At 39.2% G+C, this 26293-nt stretch overlaps 1 protein-coding gene across 9 annotated transcripts in view; it reads left to right on the top strand.

The window, feature by feature from the left end:
- Stox2 (storkhead box 2) overlaps positions 1-6932 on the top strand; it is a 221719-nt gene extending 214787 nt beyond the window's left edge. For 8 of the 9 annotated variants that reach the window (XM_046419055.2, XM_058571186.1, XM_046419060.2 and 5 more), the window contains one exon: positions 504-6932. In XM_046419055.2, coding sequence (XP_046275011.1) covers positions 504-699 — 196 coding nt within the window. In that variant the 3' untranslated portion in view covers positions 700-6932. The remainder of the gene's footprint in view (positions 1-503) is intronic. The other variant, XM_046419056.2, reaches the window with a different exon arrangement.
- Positions 6933-26293: the final 19361 nt, after the last annotated feature.

The raw sequence follows: 26293 nt of genomic DNA, 5'->3' as shown, positions 1-26293 counted from the left end.
CACCATGGAAATGAGCTAGTAGCATGCTTGAAGTCCAACAAAGTCAAAATCTCCTAATCAAGGAGGCAAATGTGGTCATTAGGGTAAAATTATTGAGTTTATTCAGGAGTAGTTGTGCCCACTGAATTTCTGGCCTGAAATGAAATCATCACTCTGGTATGAGTATTCCCTTCTCAAACTAATGTGATAGCTTCTCTATCACATCAGATTTTGAAGTAGTTTCCTTGAATGTGAAAAGAAGGCGCAGCCATTTCCAAGTGCACTCCGTGGTTGAGAACCCCTTGATTCCTTCTGCGTGCTGCAGATGGTAACGTGTCTGTTAAAGCTCCCGGAGCCCCGGCTGGAAGAGCGGATGCGAGTCATCAGTGGAGATGTATATTGATATGACATTGTGAACCGACACAGGAAATCCATTAACTACATCATTCGCTCTTCCTCTGGGGCTCAATATGTAACTATTTATGTTCAAAGCCAAACAAAACCAAACCTTTTTACTCTTTTAGTACTCGGGAGAGCCTGGCTTCCAACACATCAAGCATTGTTGAGAGTAACCGTCGTCAGAATCCCGCTCTGAGTCCAGCCCACGGTGTAGCTGGGTCAGCCTTCAACTTCCGTGCGAGTACAGACCCCCCGACCAGCGAAGCTGAGAAATTACAGAAACCTTCCAACTGCTTGCAAGCTTCTGTGACTAGTGTGTGATAGTCCTTCTGCCTCAGATCTTCTGTCTCATTCAATACAGCAAAGTTTACGACACTGGGACTGATGTTTACATCTTTGGAAAGACAAGCATCTCAAGCACAGTTTTCGTGTTTACTTAAACTGTGCAGCTAAGTAGGCTAGGGCAAAAAAAAAAAAAACAAAAATCTTTATTTCAGAGTATTGCTTTTCACATTTATGGCTCTATAGCAACTGAATAGCAGTAGGGGTGATATGTATACTTTGGCTTCACTAATTGTATCTGAGCACACATAGGAAAGTCTAGACACTGTAAGTGGAATATGCGTTTTCAATGTCATGCAGTTGCCAATTCCATTTTTAAAATGCCACAGATGTGTGTTGCTCCCAGTCTGTGGTTCAGTGGGGCCACGGAACTGATCTTTGACACTTCCCAAACAAACCAACCAACAAAAACCCATGCCACCACAAAATGTCGAATGCAAGGGTCCACCTTAAGGGAAATCAATGCCAAACTGACCAGAAGGGACCCCCGCCCTGGCCCTTTGCGTGTAAACCGTTTATGCACCTGTCATTTTTCACTGTGAGTTTCGTGGTACTGTTCTGCAGGAGTCCATAGAAGTATGTCAGAGGGGGTGGCGATGGAAATACCGGGAGTGTCTGTTTTCAGGATTTTGTTTTTGAGTGTGACAGATGCTTGTCTTGATTTTAAACCTTCCATGATCACAAACAGGAATATAGGCCTTTGATGCTGAAGTGGATAAAGGAAGGGAATTCCCATTCTGGCTGGGGCACAGCACTAAGTGAGGGAAAAGGTGATGTGGACGTTTTTAAAGGTATTCATCAAATATTGAAGGAAGATAATTTCCTCCTTGTGATACTTATGATGATCCTATCTTACTATAATAGATAACAATAATTAGTTTGTTTAAAAGCAAAATGTTCTTTGTGATACAAATGGAGAGTATGGCCTGGGGATGTTATTCTTTCTAATGGAAGGATATAAATCTATTTTATGTAGTTTTAAATAGAATGCCTAAATTAGGCTGTGGGAGATGATTTTTAGTGGTTATAGGAAAGAGCAAATTTAGGGAGAGTTGAACTTCAGGCCTTTTATTCCTGGGAAGATATCTATAGAGAAAACTTTTAAAGTAATTTTTGATTAGAAATATACATGCCCATGTAATAAGCAACAGAATGAGCTCATTCTGCTAGTGTGGTATAATCATAATTTGTACTCCCCTAAAGTTTATCAGAATAACAATTATGCATAATGAACTATGCCAGAGTAATGTTTACAGATACTTTGTAACCAATTTCAGGAGGTGTTTTTAGGCAGATGTATAGTCATTAGCCCAGCTTACTTCAAAATGATTTGTTAACATTTTGCTTTGGTTTACAATGTCATGTTGAATACAAAGAAGGCTCAGCAACAAAGGATTACAAATAATTAAGCTTCAATCTTATAGGAAAAAGACATTTCAAAGTTCCCAAGCTTTATTTTCTGAGAACAATGGAACATGTTATAGATCATAGAAAACTATTTGCAAAAGGGTTTCGTCTGACCCAAGTAAATGGTCTGATAAAAAGTTATATTTAGTCTAGTGGCATGTGCTATTTGGAGCCAAACACCATTTAAAAAAATAATTATATATATAATTTTTCACCTCAGATTTAAATAATTGGCATAACATTTGTGAAGCACTTCTGTTCCCATGTTAAATTTAATCACTAGCAATCAGTTTAAAGAATACAGTCATATACATAGACTAATTTTTTAAACATGAATACTCATGCTTTATCAATATTTGAAAGTTGCAGTGGGTCAAAGTTTAGCATAATTCTCTTTTAATGCTTATTATAGTGAAATTTAAGCACATTTCCTAGTAAATTGCCACCCCATTGAAATGCTTAATCCAGTAGACTTTTAATCCCATGCCTTATTTTCTCCAAGGCATGCCTCGAATACTCAGAAACACACCGTCTGTCTCACTGCTTAAATATGTCCAGAAGAAATGATAATGTATCTAGTAGACTACATAATCTGTTTCCTTGGGGAGTTGCATACCATACAGTTACTAAATTTTTATGTCTAAATTTATTTTTTCCAAAAACCTGCTCTCAAATTTTCATCATCCTCAATTCATAAATAATAAAACCATTAAAACAGTACATCGGCCTCTGATTGACCCTCTGAAAGCAGCCATTGAAATAATCAGATGCTGTGTGAGCAGGAAAAGAAATCATTACCTTTAAGAGAAGCTTTAAAATATGAACTTATCAATCTTTCACAAGAAATAGGTTTACAGAAAACATTGTTCAAAGAAAATGTGTATGCTATTTGCCTGATGCTCCGGGGTACATGATTTTTAAAAGAAAACTTCCTTAGACCAGTAGCCATTAGCGTAGAAATGATGGACTGTAAAGGTGATATATCATGTAAGCAGATGTTCCGTGTAGAAATACTCTCCTGAATCAAATCTGGATTCTTGAATGGAGGGGAAGTGGTGGTGGAAAGCGCATGACATATGTGACATGCGACAATTGTGCATGTCCAAGAGGGTCTCACCGAGATGGTGAGGCTCTCCATGCCCGAGCCCTCGGGCCCTCTCCAAGCTTTGTGTTCTTTTCCTCCAGTGATACCATAGCTTTGTGTCACACAACTGCTTATCTAGTCTTAGAGTTTATCAACTGAAAGGTTTACAAAACTGAATCTGGTTGAATCTCTGTGAGGCGTTCAACTTTAAAGGGTCAACCCATCTGTCGGCATTTTGCACACTTATGTATTATTATGATACAGCATATTACTTTATGGTAATTTTTATTTTTACATATAACTACCTCCATGAATTTGATGAAATGGCAGCAGCGTGTTAAAGTGTATTGTTCAGAAAAGCAACATTTAAAACTTTCTTAAACATGAGGCCATGCATTGTGTGTGTGTCGGTGATTGCCTCTGGGGACTCATGACTATCCCATTGCCATGGTTTTCTTTCACGGCACCCTTTTGGCTTTCAGATGTAATTCTGTCTTCTCCTCTCTTTCCCATGAAAGCACACTTGACTTGGTCACGAAGGAATGGAAGTTTCAAAATTCTTGTCTTTCTCCCACTCTCCATTCCTGCTTAAAGTTCTCTCTGGCCAAGAGCCAATGGGTAAACATAATTTGGCAAGCTATTTACTCCTATGTAAATCTGATTTGATGGCTAGGTTTTCAGTAACACAAGTCACACAAGAAACTGCCAACTCTGAAGCACTTTGGGCCTCTCTGCCTTTATCATATGCCACCCTATTGAGCCCCAATTTCACTTTTATTAAAGGAGCTGTGCCATATAGTTCCATGACTTCTGTTAAGTAATTCATACTCCATTTGATATGTTTTGCACATCTCAGGGGACCTTAATGAGCATATGAAAAGGGGGTGCATCTAATAGTGAAAACAAATAGAGCTAAAAAGGGCCTAGCTGGGTAAAAATAACACATGAATACTTCTCTGATGTTGGGGAGCTCAAGTTCAGGAAGGATAAATTGAAAGAATCCACAGTAACAGTGATCAGAACACCAGCTGTTCCCAAATCTCTATTTTTCGTAACCCAACCAGCATTTCTAAAATGTAAACTTAAATTTTATTGCAGTCAACATCAGGAGAAGAAACCTGTTTTGTGGAAACGGAAAAAATCATTCCCCTTTCAGTTTGGCACAATTTGGTAAGCTTCTACCCAGGATAAACCACTTATCACCACAAAGTGTACTTGAAAATAAAATTTTTAACTTAAATGATAGGCATGTTTCTCTCGATACAATAGAGATCATTTTTGGAAAAGTCTCACCATTTATAACATGGGTAGTATTAGAAGCTTCATTTAAAAACCAACAACCAATGATGATGTTGCTCAGTTCATTTGGGGATCTCAAAGTGCTTCCAAAGCATTAGATTCACAGACAGTTAACAAGGCAGGTCATATTTGTAATATACTTGGGATGATTTAGATTACCTAGAAACACAGTGGCAGCTATCAATGACCTATTTTCTATCTGTTTGATAGACCATCATGAGAAATCGTTAAATACAATGCTCTTTTTCTGATGAGTGCTAATAAAGTAAAAAAAAAAAAAAAAAGTACAGTCTTACACCTTTGTCTATTTTCATTCAAAAAGTTTAGGGTGTTTGGAATCTTGCACCTCAGCACACCTTTCTGGTATTGAATGATGAAGTGGGAGTTGAACAGATCCACCCAGATTCCCTTGCAGTCCAAGGCAGATCCAGATGTCCACCCTTGTTTACAGTTTCATATTGGATTTCTATAATTCCTGTGCTAAAATATCTTCAGGAACAAGACTGCTCTAGGCAGTGGAAGGTGCTGAAACAAATTTCAATTAAAAACTTTATCAAGTACTCTTCACAGTGCTCCATGGCACAATAGAAATTCAGTACAATATATTGAGCCCGACTTTGTAGGATCTGATCCAGTGCTAAATGTTTTCACAAATTAGGAGACAGAAAACCCTTTACAGGAATCTTCTCCATTACCATAGGCCTGTCCTCAAACCAACTAGCAGTGCTATGGACCACAGTAGACCCAAGCAAATGATTGCTTCTCCCTCCTTCCCCCAGAACCATCCTGCCCATTGCCAAAGCCATCCAGTACTTTCCTGTTAGTGAGAGACTCTTCTGAACACATTTAGGGCTCCAGGAAGCTGGAACACAGGAAAAATAAATGCAAAAGCCATGGAAGATATTGTTTTGCTTTGGGTTAGTAAAATATGAGCAGGAAAGAGATTACTATCAGTCTGAGCTTTGCCAACAAAGATAAAGAATCAGCTGTCACCCCAGCCCTCTCACAGAAGGTTTTATGGTATTAAGGTTACATCCAATATCTTCCCATAGGTTTTTATTTCGGAGACATTTCATAAATTATATGTATATGAAAAAAAAACTATTAAATTTCCTCGTGTGTTTGAAACAGGCATTGGCACCTCTCTGATTGAGTTAATCTCTGCATCTTTTGCAGCAGCATCCCAGAGAGAGATTCCCCGGTGATCTCTCCTAACACACAATCTTGTGTTTTTACAGTTCTGTGACTTACAATTGATGAATTGTAAGATTCAGAATTCCACAAAGCTCAAGGGGGCCTGAACCTTCTTCTTATGATTGTATATACGATCAGTTCTAGGGCTTTAATTGCTACTTGTTGGCTCTGCATGTGAACACACAAACACACACCCACACAATGCCAACAAGGGAATAGGGTGTCTCCAAGTAGGCAGCAATGACTCTGGAGAGGTGGAAACTCATGGTTGGAATGTAAGGTTACAAACTGGGCTGGGCCATGTGCAGCTGCCTATCTCCCCATACAAAGGCTGACCTTGGGATCCCCATTCTCTCACTCTCACCAAAAAGGTACCAAGTCTGAGATCTGAGTTCTCCAATACCAGTCCTCCACAGTTCCAGAAAGTTAATCCTGCAGTACTCAGCAGCCCCTCCCCTTCCTTTCCTTGAGAGTCTCCCTTCCTGCTTCCTTCCCATCCCCTGACCTAGACACTGACACCGCCACGGTTTCCACATTGGAAGGGCAGAATCCTGTGCAGTATTGTGCACACATGCTGGTTAGAAATAGAGCTGCCCTAGGGTCACCTTCATGTAAGTATTGACAACTACAAATTAAAGTCCTTAGAGCAGTTGACAGAGATACTACTTTCTGGAAGAGAATTAAATTTAAATGTCAAGTTTAAAGGGATCATAATTCTGCAGGTATCTTTCTCTGAGTGACTGAATGTGACTATTGCATTAGGGTAAATGAATTAAGAAGTGCAAGTGGGATTTACTGTATGTTAGAAAGGAGTTTTGCAGCCAAGACTGCCTTGAATAAAATGTGTTTGCACTGAAAAAAAAAATTTAAATTACTTGGTCTCTGGTTGCTGTAAAGGTCATCCAAGATGGATGTTCTGTTTATATTGTATAGTATTTCATATGAAATAATTACAGTTCATGAAATGTCTTCCCTAATGTTACTGATTTATAACAGCACATTTGTAACATGGTTTTTATTGTGTCAGTGTACCATATTGTAAATGATGATTACTTGTCATGCTTAGTATAATAACTTAAAAGAAAAAAAGGACAGGGATTTTTGTAAGTCTATATTTGAAAGTCCCTCCATATGGTAATATTGTGTTCATGTTGTTTATGTAGTGTTGTGTGAAATATCCATTTTGGATTGTGTTACTTTTTAAGATATTAAATAACATTTGGTTATATGTCTAAGTGGATTTTTTTTGGTACTTGTGAGAGAACATTTTAGGTAAGATCGACTTATTTCGTCAATTAATATGATTTCATAACAAATTTCAGTTGTACATTCTTTATTATGAGAGTGTTTGCAGCTGTGAAATTGAAAACAACTAAAAACGGAAATTTCTGATCAAAATCCTTTTCCCAGGAATGTTGAAAAGTCACATTCTGGATTGTGAATTTGAAACAGAGTGAGGGTGAGGGATGGATATAATTAATTTTTTTTATAAGAAAGTATAAAGCAACGCAGTTGGTTTGGGGAGTTGTTTTGTATTAGTGCTCCTATTATGGCTTTTATCCCCAGCTGAATGGAGCCCCCTCCCAGGTAAACACTAGGCGGCTCTTAATGTTTCTAGTGAGGCACTTGCATGACTTTGGAATGCCTCCACATTCAGTTGTCTTCGGAATCTCCTAGAGTCGGCTTTCCGTGTCCACAGGCTCCAAATTCCAATTGTGTTCAACCATAGATCAAAAATATTTCAAGAAATTGTGCCTGTATTAAGTATGTACAGACTTTTTTCTATACCACTTTCTCCTAAACAATACAGTATAACAACTACTTAAACAGCATTTGCATTTTACTAGGTATTACAAGTCATCAAGAGATGACTTAGAATATGTGTAAATACAATACCATTTTACATTAGAGAGCTGAGCATTTGCAGGTTTTGATAATCTTGGGGGTCCTGGAACCAGTTCCCTAAGGAAACAGAGGGATAACTGTATATTTTATTCTCCTCAGTGGTGGCAAATCTTTGTGGAAAATGAATACTGATTTTTGGTTTTGTTTTTATTCAGTTTTTTCAAACAAATAGTAGTTTGCTGTCAAGTGAACCATTAAACTGGGAAACAGCATTTTTAGTCAAAATGTCTATGGGGCTTTATACAATCGAGCCCAGTTTTCTCGTAAAGGCATTACCCAAAGCAAACTTTGAAGACCTGTTTTGCACAGTGACTGTATCTTTTGAATTAGCGTGGAGACCCCAAGGTGAGGATGTTTCATTGTGTAAATTTGTCTATATAGTTTTTTTTTTTTTTTTAGGCCCAAAGTTAGGAGAACAAGTCCATTGTGTTTGACTCTAGAACCACAGGCCTCTGTGGTAAGGGAAGGTCATTGCGTGTTCCTTTCAGAAAGATCCAGTGAACTTGATGCATGGAGGAAATGTGGCAACATTCTGGCTCCTATGAGAGAATTGTCACACTTCATAAAAATCTTTTCTTTCCAAAGGAAATGGTACGGTTTTAACTTATTTTTAAGTGTGGTGGTGGGAATTTTTTTTCCTTCTCTCCATAAAGAAAACCCAAGCAAAGTGCTCAATGTTTGCCTCCTACCCTGTTTGCAGCTGTGAAATTGAGAATAATTGAATAATAAAAAGAAGTTATTCACCTGACTTTCAAATTTATTTAATTGTAAAATCTTATGCCTACTGTGGGAATACTTGGTTTATTGATAGTTCCCTCTCTCTAGGCACAGTGACTCCAGACTTTTCCTGTCAATAGTTCCTCTTCTAACACACGAAACAAATGTGTAATGAATATATTCACACAGCATATTGCCCTGTGCAAGAGTCTCAAGAAAAAGCAAGGCACTTACACTCAAGAGAGACTGGGTAGGATTTTTTTTTTTTTTTTTTTTTTGGTGAATCTTCTTAAAAGAATTGCAGTGAGAGTATAAAGTAAGATAGGGAGAATTTAGATGTGATGAGTGCACATTAAACAAGAGAACTGAGGCCAAAGTAGTTAGTTTGGAATCCAAAAGGCAAAACTCATCTATTGACAACCAGTGTGCTGGCACATGCTTCTAATCCAAGCAACTCAGCAGGTTGAGGCAGGAGGATTGCAAGTTCAAAGCCAGCCTCAGCAACTTAGCAAGGCCCTAAGCAACTTATTGAGACCCTGTCTCAAAATAAAGCATAAAAAGGGCTGAGGATGTGGTTCAATGGTTAAGCACCCCTGAGTTCAATCCCTGGAACAACAACAACAAAAACAAAAATTGATCTATTGACGTTTGATAAAGAGCAAATTTTTTTCCTCTACGGGTAGGTCTAGGCTATTGGGGCTGTTATCTACCCAAACAAAGCCCATATGCACTTGTCTGTGAGACCATTTAGGTGGATTATTCAGTCATCCCTCAAATTCCATCAAATAAATTCTCTGATCACCTCCCTTCACATTTCCCTTGTTTCTTTCTTTATTGAGAAGTTTCATGCATTATTTTTCTGTTCTACTACCTTGACTTTCTCTTACTTTACTACTCTTTCTAAGGATATTTGTTCGTTTGATGTTATGCTATTAACATTTGGACTCAGTCCTGATCTCAATCATTGATAACCACAATTTATTACTAGTATTTTAAAATTCACATTTATATTTATATGGCCTTATCTTGTGCTCTTCCCCATCTCGTTTTCACTTGGCTTTGTGTCGGGAACCTGTTGATATCCAATACTTCTGTACGAATCTGCCACTCATTGCTTTATCAGAGGCCTGATAAGTAGCTAGCAACTTGCAGACAGGCATAGATAGATGGTTAGATGACAGATGTTGCATGTTTTCAAAGTTGAACAGGTTCCTTTATTGCAAAATTACTCAAAACATGTTATGCTTATTTGCATTTTAAGTCTTCAAGAATAGGGGAGTGCCCTGCTCCCTTACAGAATTCTATCATCTACCTACCTATCATCTATCTACCTATCCACCTCTCTGCTTTCTTATACTCTGTAAATGGCAATGAAACAAAAAGAGATGTCATGCAAAGAGATATTGTTTGATTTCTGTGTCACTCCCTTTTAAAGATGTGTTGAGAACTTAGTTGGTTGTTTTGTTTTTGTATCAGGGATTGAACCCAGGGGTGCTTAACTATATGGCCGCATACCCAACCCATTTTTAAATTTTTTGTTTGAGATGGTGTCTGGCTAAGTTGCTTAGGGTTTCTCTAAGTTGCTGAGACTGGCTTTGGGTTTGCAATTCTGCCTCAGCCTCCCAAGGGAAGTTTTGAGCCTTTTTATCTGTGTTGCAAGCCAACAGCTGCCACCTTTACTGTACCATATTGTGGGAAAAGTTTTGCCCTGAACAGCACCTCTCAAAGTTAGATAATGGCTCAGTGGTCCTGGCATTGAGGGATCAATAGGTCTGCATAGCAGAATTTCATGTCATTTGTCATTGTTGATAAGACAAGTACAATAGATAAACAACAAATCTCCAATGGATTGGAGAAGACAGAAGTTTTTTCCCCTCATTTTCCTTCATGAGTTATTAGACATTTGTTTTTAATGTCAAAGAATTGACATTCAGAGTGGGGAAGTTTCACCATCTTTGGGATAGGGCTATGAACTTGGAAACAGAAGGTTCCACTTCCACAGTCCCTTCCATGTCTCCTGTCTTTAAAAATGACCTAATAGGAGAATCAAGGGGCTCCTGATGGTCTTATAAGATGTCAGGCAAAAGGGTATGACAGAGGATATCTTTTATAATGGACTTTTGCCCCAGCCAATTGGTCGAACTACCAGTACCTTGGGGAGACTTGCCCAAGGATTTCAGCAGTCAGCATATTTTGTTGAGAGCTTTTGAGAGTAAAGCACTTCCACTGCACTTAAAAAATAAGCCTTTTATTTTATAACATTTTTAGATTTCCAGAATTGCAAAGAGAGTATAAAGAGTTCTTATATGCCCTATAACCAGGTTTGCTATTATTAAGATCTTCCATGAATATGGTATGTTGGTTACAATTAATGAACCAAAACTGTATACACTTTTAAATTTCCTTCGTTTGTTGCTACTGTCATTTTTCTATTCCAGGAGCCCATCTAAGGTACCATATTACATCTAACTGTCATGTGTCCTTGGTCTGAGATAGTTTCTTTATTCTCTTTTTTCTTTGCTTTTGTGTGTGTGTGTGTGTGTGTGTGTGTGTGTGTTTGCGTGCATGCTCATGTGCTGGGGACTAAACCCAGGGCTTCACACATGCTAAGCATGTGCTCTGCCACTGAGCTAAAACCCCAGATCTGAAATTGTTTTTAATGACCTTGAAAGTTTTAAGTAGTACCATTCAGGTATTTTATGCTATGGGCCTCCATTCGAGTATATCTCGTGCTTTTCTCATGATTAGGTTGGGATGATGTGCTCTGGGAACCAACCCTAAAGTCCTGTTATCATATTTCATGAGTGTATACCATTTAATATGACTGACTTCTATTGATATTGACCTTGACAGCCTGGGTTGAGGTGGGCACCTGTCGACTTTCTTCAATGTGAAGTTACTACACTTTTTTCCGTTTCCATACTGTCGTCTTTGAAGGAAAGTCATTATGTACAGCTGACACCTAAGCAGTAGGGAGTTATGTCCACAGATTCTTTGGAATTCTGTACAGGATACTTGTATCTTCTTCACCTTTTACTATTTATTAAATCATTTATTTACATCAGCATAGACTCATGGATGTTTATTTTTTACTTTGGGTTATGGTCCAAGTATTCTGGGTCTGCACGTCCCTTTGTTAGTGAGCACTTCCTGAATCTCTGACACTATAAGAGGATCTAGGATCATTTTATGTATTTCCTGCCCTACCCTTGGAATCATTGGTTTCTTATTGGAGAACAGTATTAGATACCAAAATCTGGGTGCTAAATGTGTGTACTGTTTCTGGGAATCCATTACTTCTCATCTTCTCTTTGATGACCCAGCAAGGAGACATTTGTCTGCTTCCCACCCTGTGTACATACACAATCTGTAGCTATTCCCATAGGTAACCATCTCTATCTCTATTAGGCTAAATGTGATTCATACTGAGGTCTTCAATTGTAATCCTGAAAGACACAGATCATTCTAGCATCCTTCCCGTGCCTGTCTGCTGACTCCGACTCCAATAGTTAGAAAACTGGCTCTTGCCGGGCCTGGTGGTGCATACCTGTAATCCCAGTGGCTAGAGAGGCTGAGGCAGGAGGATTGTGAGTTCAAAGCCAGCCTCAGCAACTTAGCGAGGCACTAAGCAACTCAGTGAGACCCTGTCTCTAAATAAAATATAAAAATGGGTTGGGGATGAAATTCAGTGGTTAAGTGCCCCTGAGTTTATTCTCTGGTACCAAAAAAAAAAAAAATTAAAAACTGACTCCCACCACCCACCATCTCTTGACTCAATTGTTCAATGGTATCTGTAGCATTTTATAAAACTAATTTGATAGATATAAATAAACGCAAAACATGAAAAAAGTATAATTTATCCTAGTAGGTGGCTTACTTCATATGACAGTACAGTGAAGATCATAATTTTATTAGTTGACTTATTGGCACCTAATGGGTCTGTTCAAAAGAATTGCAAGGTTCAGAGGGAAAAGAGGCACCATAACTGTTATTTGAAGTGTCTGTTTCCTTATATTGCACTGTTAGTACTAGGAAAGTAAGCAATGTGTTGACTTTAGTAATATGTCAGCAAGTCCCTACCTTCTCCCTACTTCCAATCCCTGCATATTTAAATTTTTGCCATATTTCAAGGCCCAGGTCAATGCCATGTCTTTCTCAGGGGCTTCTCTGATCACCCCTCTCCACTTCCAGACTCTGACAAAAGTAAAGCCTCTTTCCCTTACAAACACTCATCATTTCCAACCCTGTGTTCTTATTTTTTTGTCTTAGTGACAGATTCCAGCCCAAGACCACGCCTCACTAAAACAATTCATCCCACTTTTATGCTATTTATTGGATTCTCTAGGGGAAGCTCCTTTTGTCCTTGTTTCTCAGTGACCCTGACAAGCCTTTAAATCCTCAGTGGCTGGACTTCGAGAAGTGGGCTCAGCATGATGGATTCACCCAAGACTTTGAAAAAGTTCAGTACTTTGGTCAAGGTTGCTTGTACTCTAAGTGACCTTCTGTAAATATGCTCACTGGCTGCTGCTTCCCAACTGCCTTGGTGTCTTCCTTAGCACCAAAGAAACCCAGGGACAAAGCTATAGCATTCAAAATGTCAATTTGTTGAACAATTAGAAGCTGAAGGGGAAACTCACAGTGGGAGGGGAGCTCAGAAGGTAGGGACACCACTGAGCAGGAGACCAGGAGGAGCCACTGACCAGTGAAGGGGGTCAGCCTTGCTCAGCCGACGTGTAGACCCTGGGTGGGAGAAACCTGAGGCTGTGTGCTATGCAGGGCTGCAGCCAAGAGGGAGGGTCTTCCTGAAGCTGTTGGAGTATTTATGCCCACGGTCACAGTGAGTTCCCTTTAGCTATATCTTAAATCTACAGACAGCTGACTATTGTTTATGCAAACTTTCCATAAAAGTATAACAAAAAATTTATTCTCTCTCTCCTGATTTAAGCCACCCCCCCAATCTTTGCCACATGTTTTTCTTTCTGTTTCTTGTCATTTCTTCTCCTCCAACCTCTTGCTCTTTCTCTGGGATTTGCCTCCAGCTAATTTTTCACTTTAATGTTCTCATTTCTCTCCCCGCACTGCACCACATACTTTTCAAACAAGTACTTGAATTTGATTTCTTGATAACCTTTTTCATATCTTCCTATGAGTTTCCCCAGCGATTATATTACTAACTCACTGGTAGCCATCACGTGTGCTATTTTAGCAGCTTAAACAGGGAGTTTAACTACTAACAAACTACTTGCTATTACTACCATATACACAGGTTAAGTTTTAAGTAAGTTTTTTTTTTCCCAAAGCCAACATGTCTGCTTAAGCTTTGCTGTGGGTAAGAGAATACCAGAAATCTCCCAAAGCTCTAGTGTACCTGAGTTATTGGGAAATGGAGTCTTTGAAGGGATTGCTAGAGTGGTCCCAATGGATTTCTATGTGGTCCCAGGATTCAGACTCAATAGTTGTGGTTCTTCCCTGGGGTTGGTTTGCATCTCAAGTTGAATTGAAAGATGCAAAGCCAAGTTCTGTCTGAGAGACGTGACTTCACAGGCAAACTGAACAGGGGCTTCCAAATTCACACCTATGGAAGGTCTTGCCTTCATGAAAAAACATCTCTTCATTTTAGTTGTCGTATACACCAACTTTTCTACAATAAGCAAACTGTTCATGGGCAAATAAAATATTTAAATGCAATAAACAGAAGAAAGCCCAGAGGTGGTGACTTACACCTATCTTCTCTTTTAATGCTCTGAGCTCAGCAGCCAGAATTTAACGAAGTCCTTCCCTTCTCCACAGCAGCTTCTGGCCACTTCACCTCTGATGAAGGTGGAATTTGGAAGTGTGAAGATTTTTTTTTTTGGCGGGGGGGAGGTTTAAAGGATATGATCATTTCCTTCTAGAAGATTTAGAAGGGAAGGGGAACCCTGTGGATGGAAAAGTAGTGATGGAACCTGGGTACAAAATGCTCCAGGTACCATGGGAAGGTGCACCTGCCTAGAGCAGATCCAGGGTCCAGAAATTTTCCACCTGCTCTCCAACTGTGGGATTTGGCAGCCACCATCACTCATTTGACTGCTGAGGCTCAGTACTATGGTTTGTTACCAAAATGGGAATGGATCCTGCTTTCTCTGCCTCACAGTGACTTGTGTGAGAATTAATGAGAGACTTGAAAACTAAAGTATCAGGTACAAAACCACCATTGGGCTATCATGTGGGTTTGGGGAGAGTAGCTCATTTTCCATGCTTGTGGCAGGGGTATTCCTATGACAATCAGGAGTTCAGCCAGGCCTTTAAAGGAGAGTGTGCTATTGGTAAGGACAGAGGAGTTTGAATGTATTTTTGCAGACATGGATCACAAAGGTTTGAAAGCAGGAATGGCAAAAATAACATTTGCAAGACAGAGCATACATATAGTTAATCTTCCTCACACGCTATGTGTGTGTAAGGGGTGAGGGGTTAACATTGCAAGTAATTTTTCTATAAAATAGTAAAGATGATCATCGGAATGTGACACACTGCAAGTTTGTCATATGCTATTGCTCCATGGCTTGTTCGCAGATGGAGTTGCTACCCCACCCCTACTTTCAATTCTTAAAATCAGCTTTCAGTAGGAAGCCCTCGGTCTTAGCTCATACCCTTCCAATCATTTTAACACTCTGTCTTCTTTGTTTTTCTTCTTTTCCCCATGGATGTAGTATGTCCCAACTGGATTATAGAGTTCTTTGAGTTTGGGACCATTTTCCAATCTTATCACCTCACAGGTTGTTAACTGATACTGACTAACTGTTCTTCCTTCTTAAAGTTAATCAGGTCACTAATGTAACAGTCAAATCCACTTGGAGTTCTATGGGTAGATGTCAAAGTATCATTAACAAAATAATGTACTTGCACCTGAGTAGAGAAAAAGACAAATGTATTTTTAAGACTTCTGAAATGACTGATTTTGTGCTCTCACCACACCATTGTCACAAATGCAAAAATGCAATGATCCTACCATATTTTATGTTTGACTTGACATGGCTCAATAGCAAAACTGGATTCTGAGCTGAAAAACACACTTTTCTGAGTTTTTCCCCCAATTATTTTGGCTCTTTCTCCTAAGATCCTCTGTTTACCCCTTGAATGCTTGGTGTTCCTGGAAGATCATAGGGCTTCTTTCCTTCCATGTCAAAGATTTTAGTGTCTTAACCTCCAGCCCAAACTTCCTTCCTGAGCTTCAGATTGATTGTTTCTGTTTCTTCCAAACAAAAAGTATTGCAAGCTAAATTTGTATCTTTCCCATAAGCACTTGGTCTTTCTGTCTGTGTCCCAAGTCTCACCAAAGGATCTCACTAGCCACCCATTTGCCGCAGCTACAAACCTGAGATTCCTCTTTGATCCCTTTTTCGCCTTCCCACATCTCATGGACTCCACCACTGGGTCATCTTCGTTTAGCTCCTAAGTGTCTCCTGATCTCTGACCCCACTGCCAAGGCCATGCTAATTGAGAGCATTATTAGATCTTGCCTACATTATTTCAACAGTCTTTACATTGATTTCCTGATTTCCATTTTACTATGCTATAGCTGGAGGTGTCTTTCTAAAATACAAATTTAATTATGGTGGCCTTATATTTGATAATATACACAAATTAGTTATTTTTCTGTTTTCTTTCTCTCTAAGCATATGCCCATCACATGCTGCTGAATGTATTTATCAGCTCGGAAGCCTAAATCCTTCAATGGTCAAAATTGGGTAAATTAGATCCAACTCTTTTCTAGGGCTTTTAAGTCCCTCGGACCTGCTCCTTGTCTTCAATTGTCTACCTTCTCTCTCTTCGCTGGCCTTCCAGCGCTTCAGCCAAAGCCTTTGCTCAGGTTCTTGCTGTCTCCAGATCATTTCAAAGACTAGTATAGAGATCTGGAGTTATCTTTCTTGCTTCTACCACCCCCATTATGACACCCAATTACTGTAAAATCTTTATGCTTCACTCATTTGAACTGCAAAAAATTTGTCCTGTCTTGTTGAATCTGGAGAAGGGGCTTTTTTTTCTTTCTTTCTTTCTTTTTGGTACTGGGATTGAATCCAGGGGTGCTTTACCATGGACCTGCATCCCCCGCCCTTTTTACGTTTTATCTTGAGACAGGTTCTCACTAAATTGCTTAGGGCCTCACTAAGTTGCTGAGGCCGGCCTTGAACTTAAAATCCTCCTGCCTCAGCCTCCCTAATTGCTGGGATTATAGGCATGCACTGTGCCCTGTGAAAGGGGCTCTTGTATGTATTCTCTTAGCCCCAACAGTTACTGCTCAAAGTTGGAGATTATTTTTTATCACAGCCTAGGTTTCCCGGGATGCAGACTGAGATGAAGATGTGTGCAGGGGAGAATGCCCTTGGAATGGTCTCCATGGGAACAGTAGAGGGAAGAAAGTGTGCCTTGTCAAGGGGAAGTTGGGCTGTGCCAGCACCCTTTGCCAAACACCTCCAAGAAAGGATCTGCCACCAAACACCTCAGTGAGATAGAACACACACCCTGTGCTACCAGAGGCGTCTCAGTGAGAGTGTTAAAAAGAACCTATTACAGGATGTGGGCTTCACCTGGGTGATTTGGGAGATCTAAGGTTCAATCTAGGACAGATGCTGCCAGAAATTGGGAACACCTCTGTAAATGGGTATCTCCCCATAAAGCTTACCTAATAGGGTAACGTTATAAAAGATGGCCATCACGCATGCCAGCCAAGAAGGGGTGGAGTAGCATTTATTATATACACATATACATGTGTATATACATATATATATATATATATATATATATATATATATATTTGCTAGTATATATTAGTGTATATATGTTTGCTAGTGTATTATAGTTATACATAATAGTGGGGTTTGTTTTGATATAATCATACATGCATGGAATATAGTTTGCTCCATTTAAGTCCTCAGTAGTTCCTCTTATCCCCCCTCCCTCCCCTGTTCCCCTTCTTCTACTCCACTGGTCTTCCTTCTGTTCATTTATTGTTTCTTTGATTGGTTCTTTATAGATATACATAAAGGCAAAAATTCACTGTGGTATTCATATATGTACATAGCATAATTTGGTCAGTTTCATTCCGCAGTTCCTCCCTTTTCCCATCCCTCCTCCCTCCCCTCTACTCCACTGATCCTCCTTCTAAGAATCTGGTGTCTTTTGAGTGGCGCCATGTCCTTGCATTTGTCTGTGTTTAGACAAAATTATGAAGAGGCCTTTCTTCTAAGCAGACTTCAGAGCTGCAGCACTGATACATTTCTTCGGGCCCCATCATCAGTGTTCCCAGGGAAGCCTTATGATCAGTAACTTTGTAAACAAAATAACTGAGATTTGAAAAACTGTTTGAGATAGAACTTATTTGTATATTTGGAAAGTAACCTGAGTAAAATTGAAATATTGCTAGTATTAGTCTTAGAATATACTTTTATCCTGAAAGGTCTCTAGTTTTGTCATGGAACTACTCACCCCTTGTGCCACCTCCCAGCTGAATTCTGCATGGCCTCACAGGCCCCAAAATACATATGCATATTCTCAAAGTGAGGAGGGAGGGAAGAGATAAACTTTTGGAATATTAACATGTTTTATTAAAAACGAGTAATTATTTACTATAGGAAATCTGAAAATTATAGAAAAGTAAAAAAGAAGAATTAACCATTATTATATTAACCAAAGATGATCCTAATATTTCAACAAACTATTATTTCTTTTTGAACAAATATATATATGTGTATGTGTGTGTGTATACTTAAGCAAAATCGGGACTATATAATCCAAATGATTTTGGAAACTGCCTTTTTCCCATAGTTATTCTGAATGTTTCTCATGACTTCAAATATTTTTCTGCCACATTATTCTAAATGGCTCATTGTGGTGTATTCTTTGAATAAATTTCCTTCTGTTTCTCATTGTTGGATTTTTTAAAAAACATTTTCCTGATGTTGAATTTTTAGTCTCCAACAACATCCTGGAAGAAATCTGAATGTGCCCTGGAATTAGAATTGCTAAATCAAAAGCTGCACACGTTTAAGCCTTTTAAAATACGGTCTTGAATTGCTTTTCATAATGTTGTGTACAGCTACACTCTTGCCAACAGTTCACATTTCTACTGTATCTAAGGGTCACTTCCATTTTGTACTTGTACATCTATATTCATTTACCTACTATTTGTATTCAAGGGTTAAGTTCTTGCTCGGGTGTAATGGGGAAAATATTCTGCCTATTGATGGAGTCCATACCAGGTAAGATGTTGAGAGCCACAGTCAAGTCAGAATGATGCCTAGCATTTTGCCAGAGGGAGTGGTTGAGAGGTGACGCCAGTGAGCCACTGAGATGATAATGGTTAAGTTAAGCTGCGTATTCAGTTGTATATAGACCCCTGTTGTCTGCCTCAACGCCCTTTGGAGTTCTTGTGGGGCTTCCTGGGGAGTTTGCATTGGTTGGTGAAGTTCCGGTGGAGGGAGTTCCCTTTGGTGTGTGTGTCGCTGGAAGGACCCTGTGGGTGGCGTTTGGGGGAGTTCGGAAATAAAGTTTCTTCCTGCTTGAGTGGCTCGTGATTTGTGCCCAGCCAGACTGTGGCAGTAAGGTATTGGTCTCTTAATCAAATCTTAGTAAAATAGTATGATACTACAAGGATTCTTGACTTTCGCACCTCAAAAAGTAGCGAGGGGAACTGAATTAATTAATAATTTCTGATCATAAATATTTTGACAAAAAATAACTTTTACTTATGCAATTTTGGCAGGGGGGGCCTGGATAGCCAGAAACAGCATATTAAAATTCAAAATAGTTTCTGCTTTCTTGTTCTCAAGTACTCAAGCACAATTAAAGTACGATTGGGTCTCCAGCTTGGCAGGGAAACATGTACAATGTGACCCAGACATATTATTCCTGTTTGTATGGGTTGAATGATAAGCGTCACTAATTCCCATGAAGACACAACCTGTCATCGAAGATGCTTTTCATTGTAGCCCAAAGTGAGGGCTGCACTCAGACGACTTGACAGTATTCTTCTCTGTGGGTGACATTAGATTCCCATGATGCAACAGGTTTTCAGCTTTATTATTCTCCTCTCATGAAGAAATTCAAGGATACTTAAACCTGGGAGAGCTTTTGATTTGACATCTCTCTTTCAAGGTAACGGTTCTGCTGCAGTTTGTTTGGTATGCAGCAGCTTATTAGTGGTAGCTCTTTGTGAAAATGTGGTTATCAAAAAAAAGATGATATATAGTGAATACCAGCTGCTGCAAATCACAAACTATTCATACATAGCTTCTCCCCCTCCAGTAAGACCCTCTATTCTTTGGTTATAACAGTCAGCAGAAAATTAAAACCCTGTAGGATGATAAATAGCTCAAAAAATATTTCTCCCCAGTGTTTTGAATGTTGTCTTGTAATGCAGTGCACTTTCCCTGAACCAGAAATTGTCTGTAATAAAAGAATATTGGGGAAAATGTTTAGATTCCCAATGAATTCTAGAACTTAGAAGGAATGTTCTGGTTTCACTATTAAAGGTTAATAGCTGAGTATATGTCTAAGCCGCAATAAAATGAGAGCTTTGGGTCTCTTGTCCCCAATAAATAGTTACAATTTTTAACACGTAAAAATCGGAGACCTTTCTTCCTCAATTTAAAATAACAGTCAAATGAATTTCTTGGCAATAAGCAAATGATTGCTTTTAAAAATCCCATAAGTATTTCAATTTGTAAGTCAACTAAAAGAAAAGATCACTGTCTTTTGACACAAAACCATCTTTTCTGTATACACAGGGAACAAATGTTATTGTTCTGGTTAATTATGTTGATGTTGTTTCCAGCTATTCGCTCATCTGTTTACACATGGCACGGACCATTCCCTCACAGCCTAATGGATCTGTGGCTCCCCTTCCTTAGAAATCACAGGAATAATTTCAGAATTTCCCCAAGACCTGTTGAGACTAAAGTGAATTCGAAGTGAACCATGACAGTAAGTTCATTGTCAGTTCTAGATTGTGACGTTCCACTTAAACCAACTTGTTTCTGCCAGAGTTTAATTGAATGTCAGTCTTCCCCATAGGGGACTCTTTTCAAACTATTAGGAATCATCAAAGTCTTAGAAAGAGAATGTCAGTTGTAAGGGCTTGACTGATTCTAGAAAATACAACCCTGTTCTTTCCCTAGCTGACTAAGGTCTCCAAAGTGTGTGCACAAAACAAAGAATATGAACTTGTTTTCTGCAGCCTGAGTCTTCACTAGAATAGATGGGGCTTCTGCTTGTCTGAATAAGGAGAGTTTTGAGGACTCCCACCTTGTCCTCAAGGTCCTTCACGTTGCAACGAGAAGTTTCCTTCGAATCTCTGAATTCTCTCATCTGGCACAATAAATTAGAAGAGCCTGCTGTTCCCTTTGGTAGGTTTATAAAGTGCCCCCTTGTTAGATTAATATCCAGAAACCATCTCTTCTCTGGTGTAGCAGAAGGCACATGATGAGTCCCAGATGTTTCTGCAGGGCCCTCATCCCGGACATAATAGATTACACCAGGGAAACCAACAATAAAGAATTGAGAACCCTCTTTCTCTTTCTCTCCCTCCCTCCCGCTTTCTTTTCTAAAGGATTTGGAGATTTGGAAGGCTGACTAGTAAGTAGCCTCATTTTATGGAAACTCACCCCACATTCAAGTAACTACAACTGGCTCAGAGAGCTGAAAGACTTTGGTTGGTTGGTGATATTTCAGATGTCACAAACTTTAGCATCACCCAAGAATGCAGAGAGGACTGTGACATGAGTAGCACCTAGGGGCGGTGGCTTACTGACACCCTCTAGCCTTCTCCGTGACTTAACCTCCTGCAATTCAAGGTTGATTACTTCCTGTGGGATGTATCCTTCCATGCCTTAGCCTAAGAGAGAAAACTAACAGAACTGCCTAGAAAATTCTAGTCTCCAACTGCGTTAGGGAAATTGACTGTGTTAGTTTTCATTACTGAGACCAAAATATTGGACAAGAACAAGAGGAGAAGAAGGTTTATTGGGGGCTCATGGTTTCAGAGGTTTCAGTCCACGGTTGGCTGACTCCACTGCTCTGTGCCTGAGATGAGGCAGAATATCATGACAGAAGGGTGCGGTGAAGGAGAGCTGCTTAGGAAGCAGAGAGAGAGAGAGAGAGAGGGAAGGAGGGAGAGAGGGAGCACATGGTCCTTATTGTACAAAGCTAAGAAGAGGGTAGGCCATGCTACAAATCCAAGTCTATCTGACCTGCACTATGTGCACCATGGCTTGTTGGTAGTAAGTACTCTCATCACCGCTAATTTCCTGTGTACATGACCTCATGGCACCCCTTGGAGCTGGGAAGATGTGCCCACAAGTTGCCCTTGGGAGCTGCAGGAGTGGCTACAGCACACACTACCTGTTGTTGTCCTGCAGCATCGGATTCTACAAGACTCCTCATTACATGGGGGACAAACATGGACTTCCTGTGGCTGTGGAGTTTGGGAAACAGCTTTCTAACTGCAAGTCTGTCTGTTTCATTGCTTTCAGGCCTAGGTCTGCCTGAGACTTGCTGGAGTTTGTCTTTCTCAAATTCAAGTGTTTCCTAAGTGAAAGTGGAGCACCTAGAGGGGGCAAGGGCCACGCTGCATGCAGCTGCTCCTGGTGGCCTTGCCTGCATGGGCCACGCTGCATGCAGCTGCTCCTGGTAGGCTAGCCTGGCCACCTCAACACTGAACGCTGCTCCCCTCTTCTGTGGCTTCTCATCCAACTGCAGGAAAACCAGATGTGACTGGAGATCCCTTCTCATTCCTGTTTGAGAAACTGGGGCTCTGAGGGAAAAGGGAGTCACTCCCAAGGGTCCATATCACCTCTCTTCCAACTAGTCACCCTGTTTATGATTTAGTTGATCACAGATCTAAATGGACACTTTTGACGACCTTTCTTGCCCATCTGAATAGCCCTTCAGATATGGGAAAGAATTGAGAGAGTTCCTTGTTCCATTCACATCATAAATTCTTCTTTGCCAAACATGGGATGTATGTAGACTTCCTGCCGTGAGCTCAGCACTGGTAGAGAGCTGTCTTCCATAACCCATCACTTTCAATCATTTTGACCACACTATAAAGACAACATAAGGTGCTTAGCTTCCTTCCCTTTTGGAGTAAGGGAAATGTGGACTTGGAGGTCAATTTTGTTGTCCCAAGTCACATGGCTAGTAGACAGCAGCCTCGGGAATCAAACACTGGTCCTGCTCACCCCAAAGCCTGTTTTTCTAGGGACGCCATGCTGCCTTTTAGAGGATCAGAAAGCCTCTCGTTTTGCATTCTATTTATACAACTGAATGAGTGTAAGGATCCAGGTTCCCCTGTCTTTGTCCTATAGCACGCCAAACCAGGGTCAGAATGGAATGTGTCCATAGACTCACCACACTGTTGCTTACAGAAGACAGACTTTGGGGCAAAGTAAACTCCACAAAGCATGCCAAGCATTTCTATGATGCCAAGTCATAAGGAAGTTTCTTTCTAAAATAATATTTGTCTTTTTTCCCTGTTTATAAAAATAATATATAATCAGTGAAAAAAGGCATAGGAAAATATAAGAAAGAAAATGGAAACCAACCATCATGTTAACATTACAGCATATAATTCCAATTTTAAAATTGTACATATGTACATTTTTTAACAAAATCAAGCTAAAATGTGTGCATGTGTGGGTGTGTGTGGGTGTGTGTGGGTGTGCCTTTTTAATTTTTTAAAACCATTCCATTGTCTATAACCATATGGCCAACTGTTAGCCACTCCACGGATCAATGCAGGGCCTTAGTCCAGAACATCTCTTCTTAATGGCAGAGTCCTGCCCACTGGGAGGATTTCTTTTCCCTCGTGTTCAGGACTCCCCTTCAGTGAGGCTGTGATGACTGCAGCAATACTTTTAGGGCTGGTCAAAGCATATAGTACAAAGCCATTGGCAAATCTCGCTTCAGTTATTTCTCTCCTCCATCAACAGGTCATCAGGAATTTGCCAGGAGGCCATCCATGGGAGTAGGCTGATGGCATGCTACCAGTAGGTCCAGAGTAAGCCTTATGGACTTGTGAGCATCCTGCTCAAATGACTTTCTTATGTTTTCAGGAATTGCTAGGCACCAATCTATGAATGTCATAGATTGAGCATTTCTTGGAACTTCCAGCTTCGTGGTCAAATAGATCAGATAATGTCCAGTTCATGAATGGTAGGTATTGGGTGTTTGGTCACCTGTGTCTCAGGGTCAGGAGTCTCCACCAAGATCTGGTGGTAACTCAGGACCTCCAACCCTCAAAAGGAAAAGAGTTATGTGTTGGAGGCATGGTTTTACTTATAAGTCTTAAAGTCTTTCTTCTTTCTAAAATAAAATTATATATACACATAACATAAATTTACCATCTTAATCAATTTAATGTGTATCATTCAGCAATATTAAGTATATTCATATTATTGTATGACCATCTTCACCCTCCATCTCCAGAACTCTTCAGCTTGCAAAACTGAAACTCTATACCCATTAGATAATTATTTCCTGTTCTCTTCTCCCCCTAACCTTTAGCAAATACCATTCTGTTATATGTCTCTCTGAATTTAACTAGGTACCATATGAGTGAAATCCTTTTGTGACTAGCATATTTCACTTAGTATAATGTCTCAAGTGTAATGACACATATTCATGTAGTATGTGTTAGAACTTACTTCTTTTTGAAGGCTAAATAATATTCATTGTACGTATAGACCATATTTTGTTTATCTTTTCATCCATCGATGCAACTTGGATTGATTCTACATTTTAGCATGGTGAATAAAAGTGCTAGGAATATAGGCATACAAATATCTCCTACTAACCCTCTTTCAATTCTTTTGAGTGTATATCCAGAAGTACTATTGCTAGATCATAGGGTAATTTTATTTTTAATTTTCTGAGAAATGTTCATATTGGTTTCTAGTGACCACACTAATAATGCATGGAGATTCAAATATTTTAATAACCTTGTCAAAATGTATTTTCCATTTTTATGATAGCAGCCATCCTAATGGGAATGAAGGGGTATCTCATTGTAATTTTGACTTGCATTTCCCTAAGGATTAATGACACTGGGCATCTTTGCATGTGCTTAATGGCCATTCATATATCTTCTCTGAAGAAAAATATATGCAAGTTCTTTGACCATTTTTTAATCATGTTTCCTTCCTTCCTTCTTCAGTTCTTTCAGCAACAAAACTTATTGCCTTACAACCCTGACCATAAGATCTCTTCTTGGCTCTGAGTCTAATAGCAGCTGTTTGTAATACACCAGAAATTTGCCCTTTTATTACCTTTTTACACTGTACTGTGTTTTTCCAGCTTACTTTTCACAAATTATCAAAATCAAGAGTCTGCATGGTCTTCTGATTCACCAATACAAAATGAGAAATTTAGTTCACTTATTTTTACCCTTCTCCCATCCCCTGCCTCACCAGCAGACTTTGTTAATAAATTCCAGCTTGTATTTTCTTATATTGTTTTATTTTATATATTTTCTCCATCCATGAAAATCTAAATTCCATTTGCATTCACTTATTTGGGATGATATTTTGAGCTTTATATTAATTGGTTTTGATGACAATAGTCAGTTCTTTAATTCACTGCTCATTAATATTAGAACTGGAATTATGGAATGATAATTTTCTGTGAAATCTACTTGAATGTGTCTTCAGATACATTTTCAAGAAGGACACATGAAGGATGTGTTTTCTTTTTTTAATTTACATATGACAGCAGAATGCATTACAATTCATATTACACATATAGAGCAAAATTGTTCATATCTCTGGTTGTATACAAAGTATATTCACACTAATTCATGTCTTCATACATGTACTTTGGATAATGATGTTCTAACCCCATGCCCCCTCTGTTCTCCTGCCGGCTTCCCTATCTAGAGTTTGTCTATTCCTCCCTGTTTCCCCTCCCTACCCCACTATGAATCAGCCTCCTTATATGAGAGAGAACATTTAGCATTTGGTTTTTTGGGATTGGCTAACTTCACTTATCATTATTTTCTCTAACTCCATCCATTTACCTGTAAAATGCCATGGTTTTATTCTCTCTTATTGCTAAGTAATTGTGTAAAAGAGCCTACTTCCTTGGAGCAAATTTTTACCCTTCACACATCAGATAGAGCACTAATCTCTAGGATATATAGAGAACTCAAAAAGCTAAACACCAAAAAAAAAAAAAAAAAAAAAACCCACCCAATCAATAAATGGGCCAAGGACTGAACAGACACTTCTCAGAAAATGATATACAATCAATCAACAAATATATGAAAAAAATGCTCATCATTGCTAGCAATTAGAGAAATACAAATCAAACTACTCTAATATTTCATCTCACTCTAGTCAGAATGGCAGCTATTATGAAGACAAACAACAATAAGTGTTGGCGAGGATGTGGGGAAAAAGGTACACTCATACACTGCTGGTGGGACTGCAAATTGGTGCAGCCAATATAGAAAGCAGTTTGGAGATTCCTTGGAAAACTGGGAATGGAACCATCATTTGACCCAGCTATCCTCCTTGGTCTATTCCCAAAGGACTTAAAAACAGTATACTACAGAGATACAGCCACATCAATGTTTGTAGCAGCACAATTCACAGTAGCTAAACTGTGGAACCAACCTAGATGCCCTTCAGTGGATGAATGGATAAGAGGATGTATTTTCTGATCCCTTGGATTTGCAAGATGGTTATTTTTGATGCTTTCACAAAATAAAAATAATTTGACTGAACATAAAAAGTATTATTATCCCAAGTGTATTACTCCTAACTTCTGTAACTATTTTTCATTTCTTTTGGTACAGACTATGGCAGAAAACAACCCAAATCCAGATTGCCGTCCAGTTTGATTTTTGCTCTTTTTTGAGGAAACATTTTTATAAATAAAGAAGCTTAGAATTGTTTGCTGTTGGGATAACTTCTACAAATAATTTTTACCATTTTT

The sequence above is a fragment of the Marmota monax genome, unplaced genomic scaffold (assembly GCF_021218885.2).
Source record: "Marmota monax isolate L192 unplaced genomic scaffold, Marmota_monax_Labrador192_F-V1.1 WCK01_AAM20220418_F8-fsc00113, whole genome shotgun sequence".
NCBI classification, from domain to species: Eukaryota; Metazoa; Chordata; class Mammalia; order Rodentia; family Sciuridae; genus Marmota; species Marmota monax.
The sequence above is the reverse complement of the archived record's forward strand: the minus strand, read 5'-3'. Positions and strand labels throughout refer to the sequence as shown.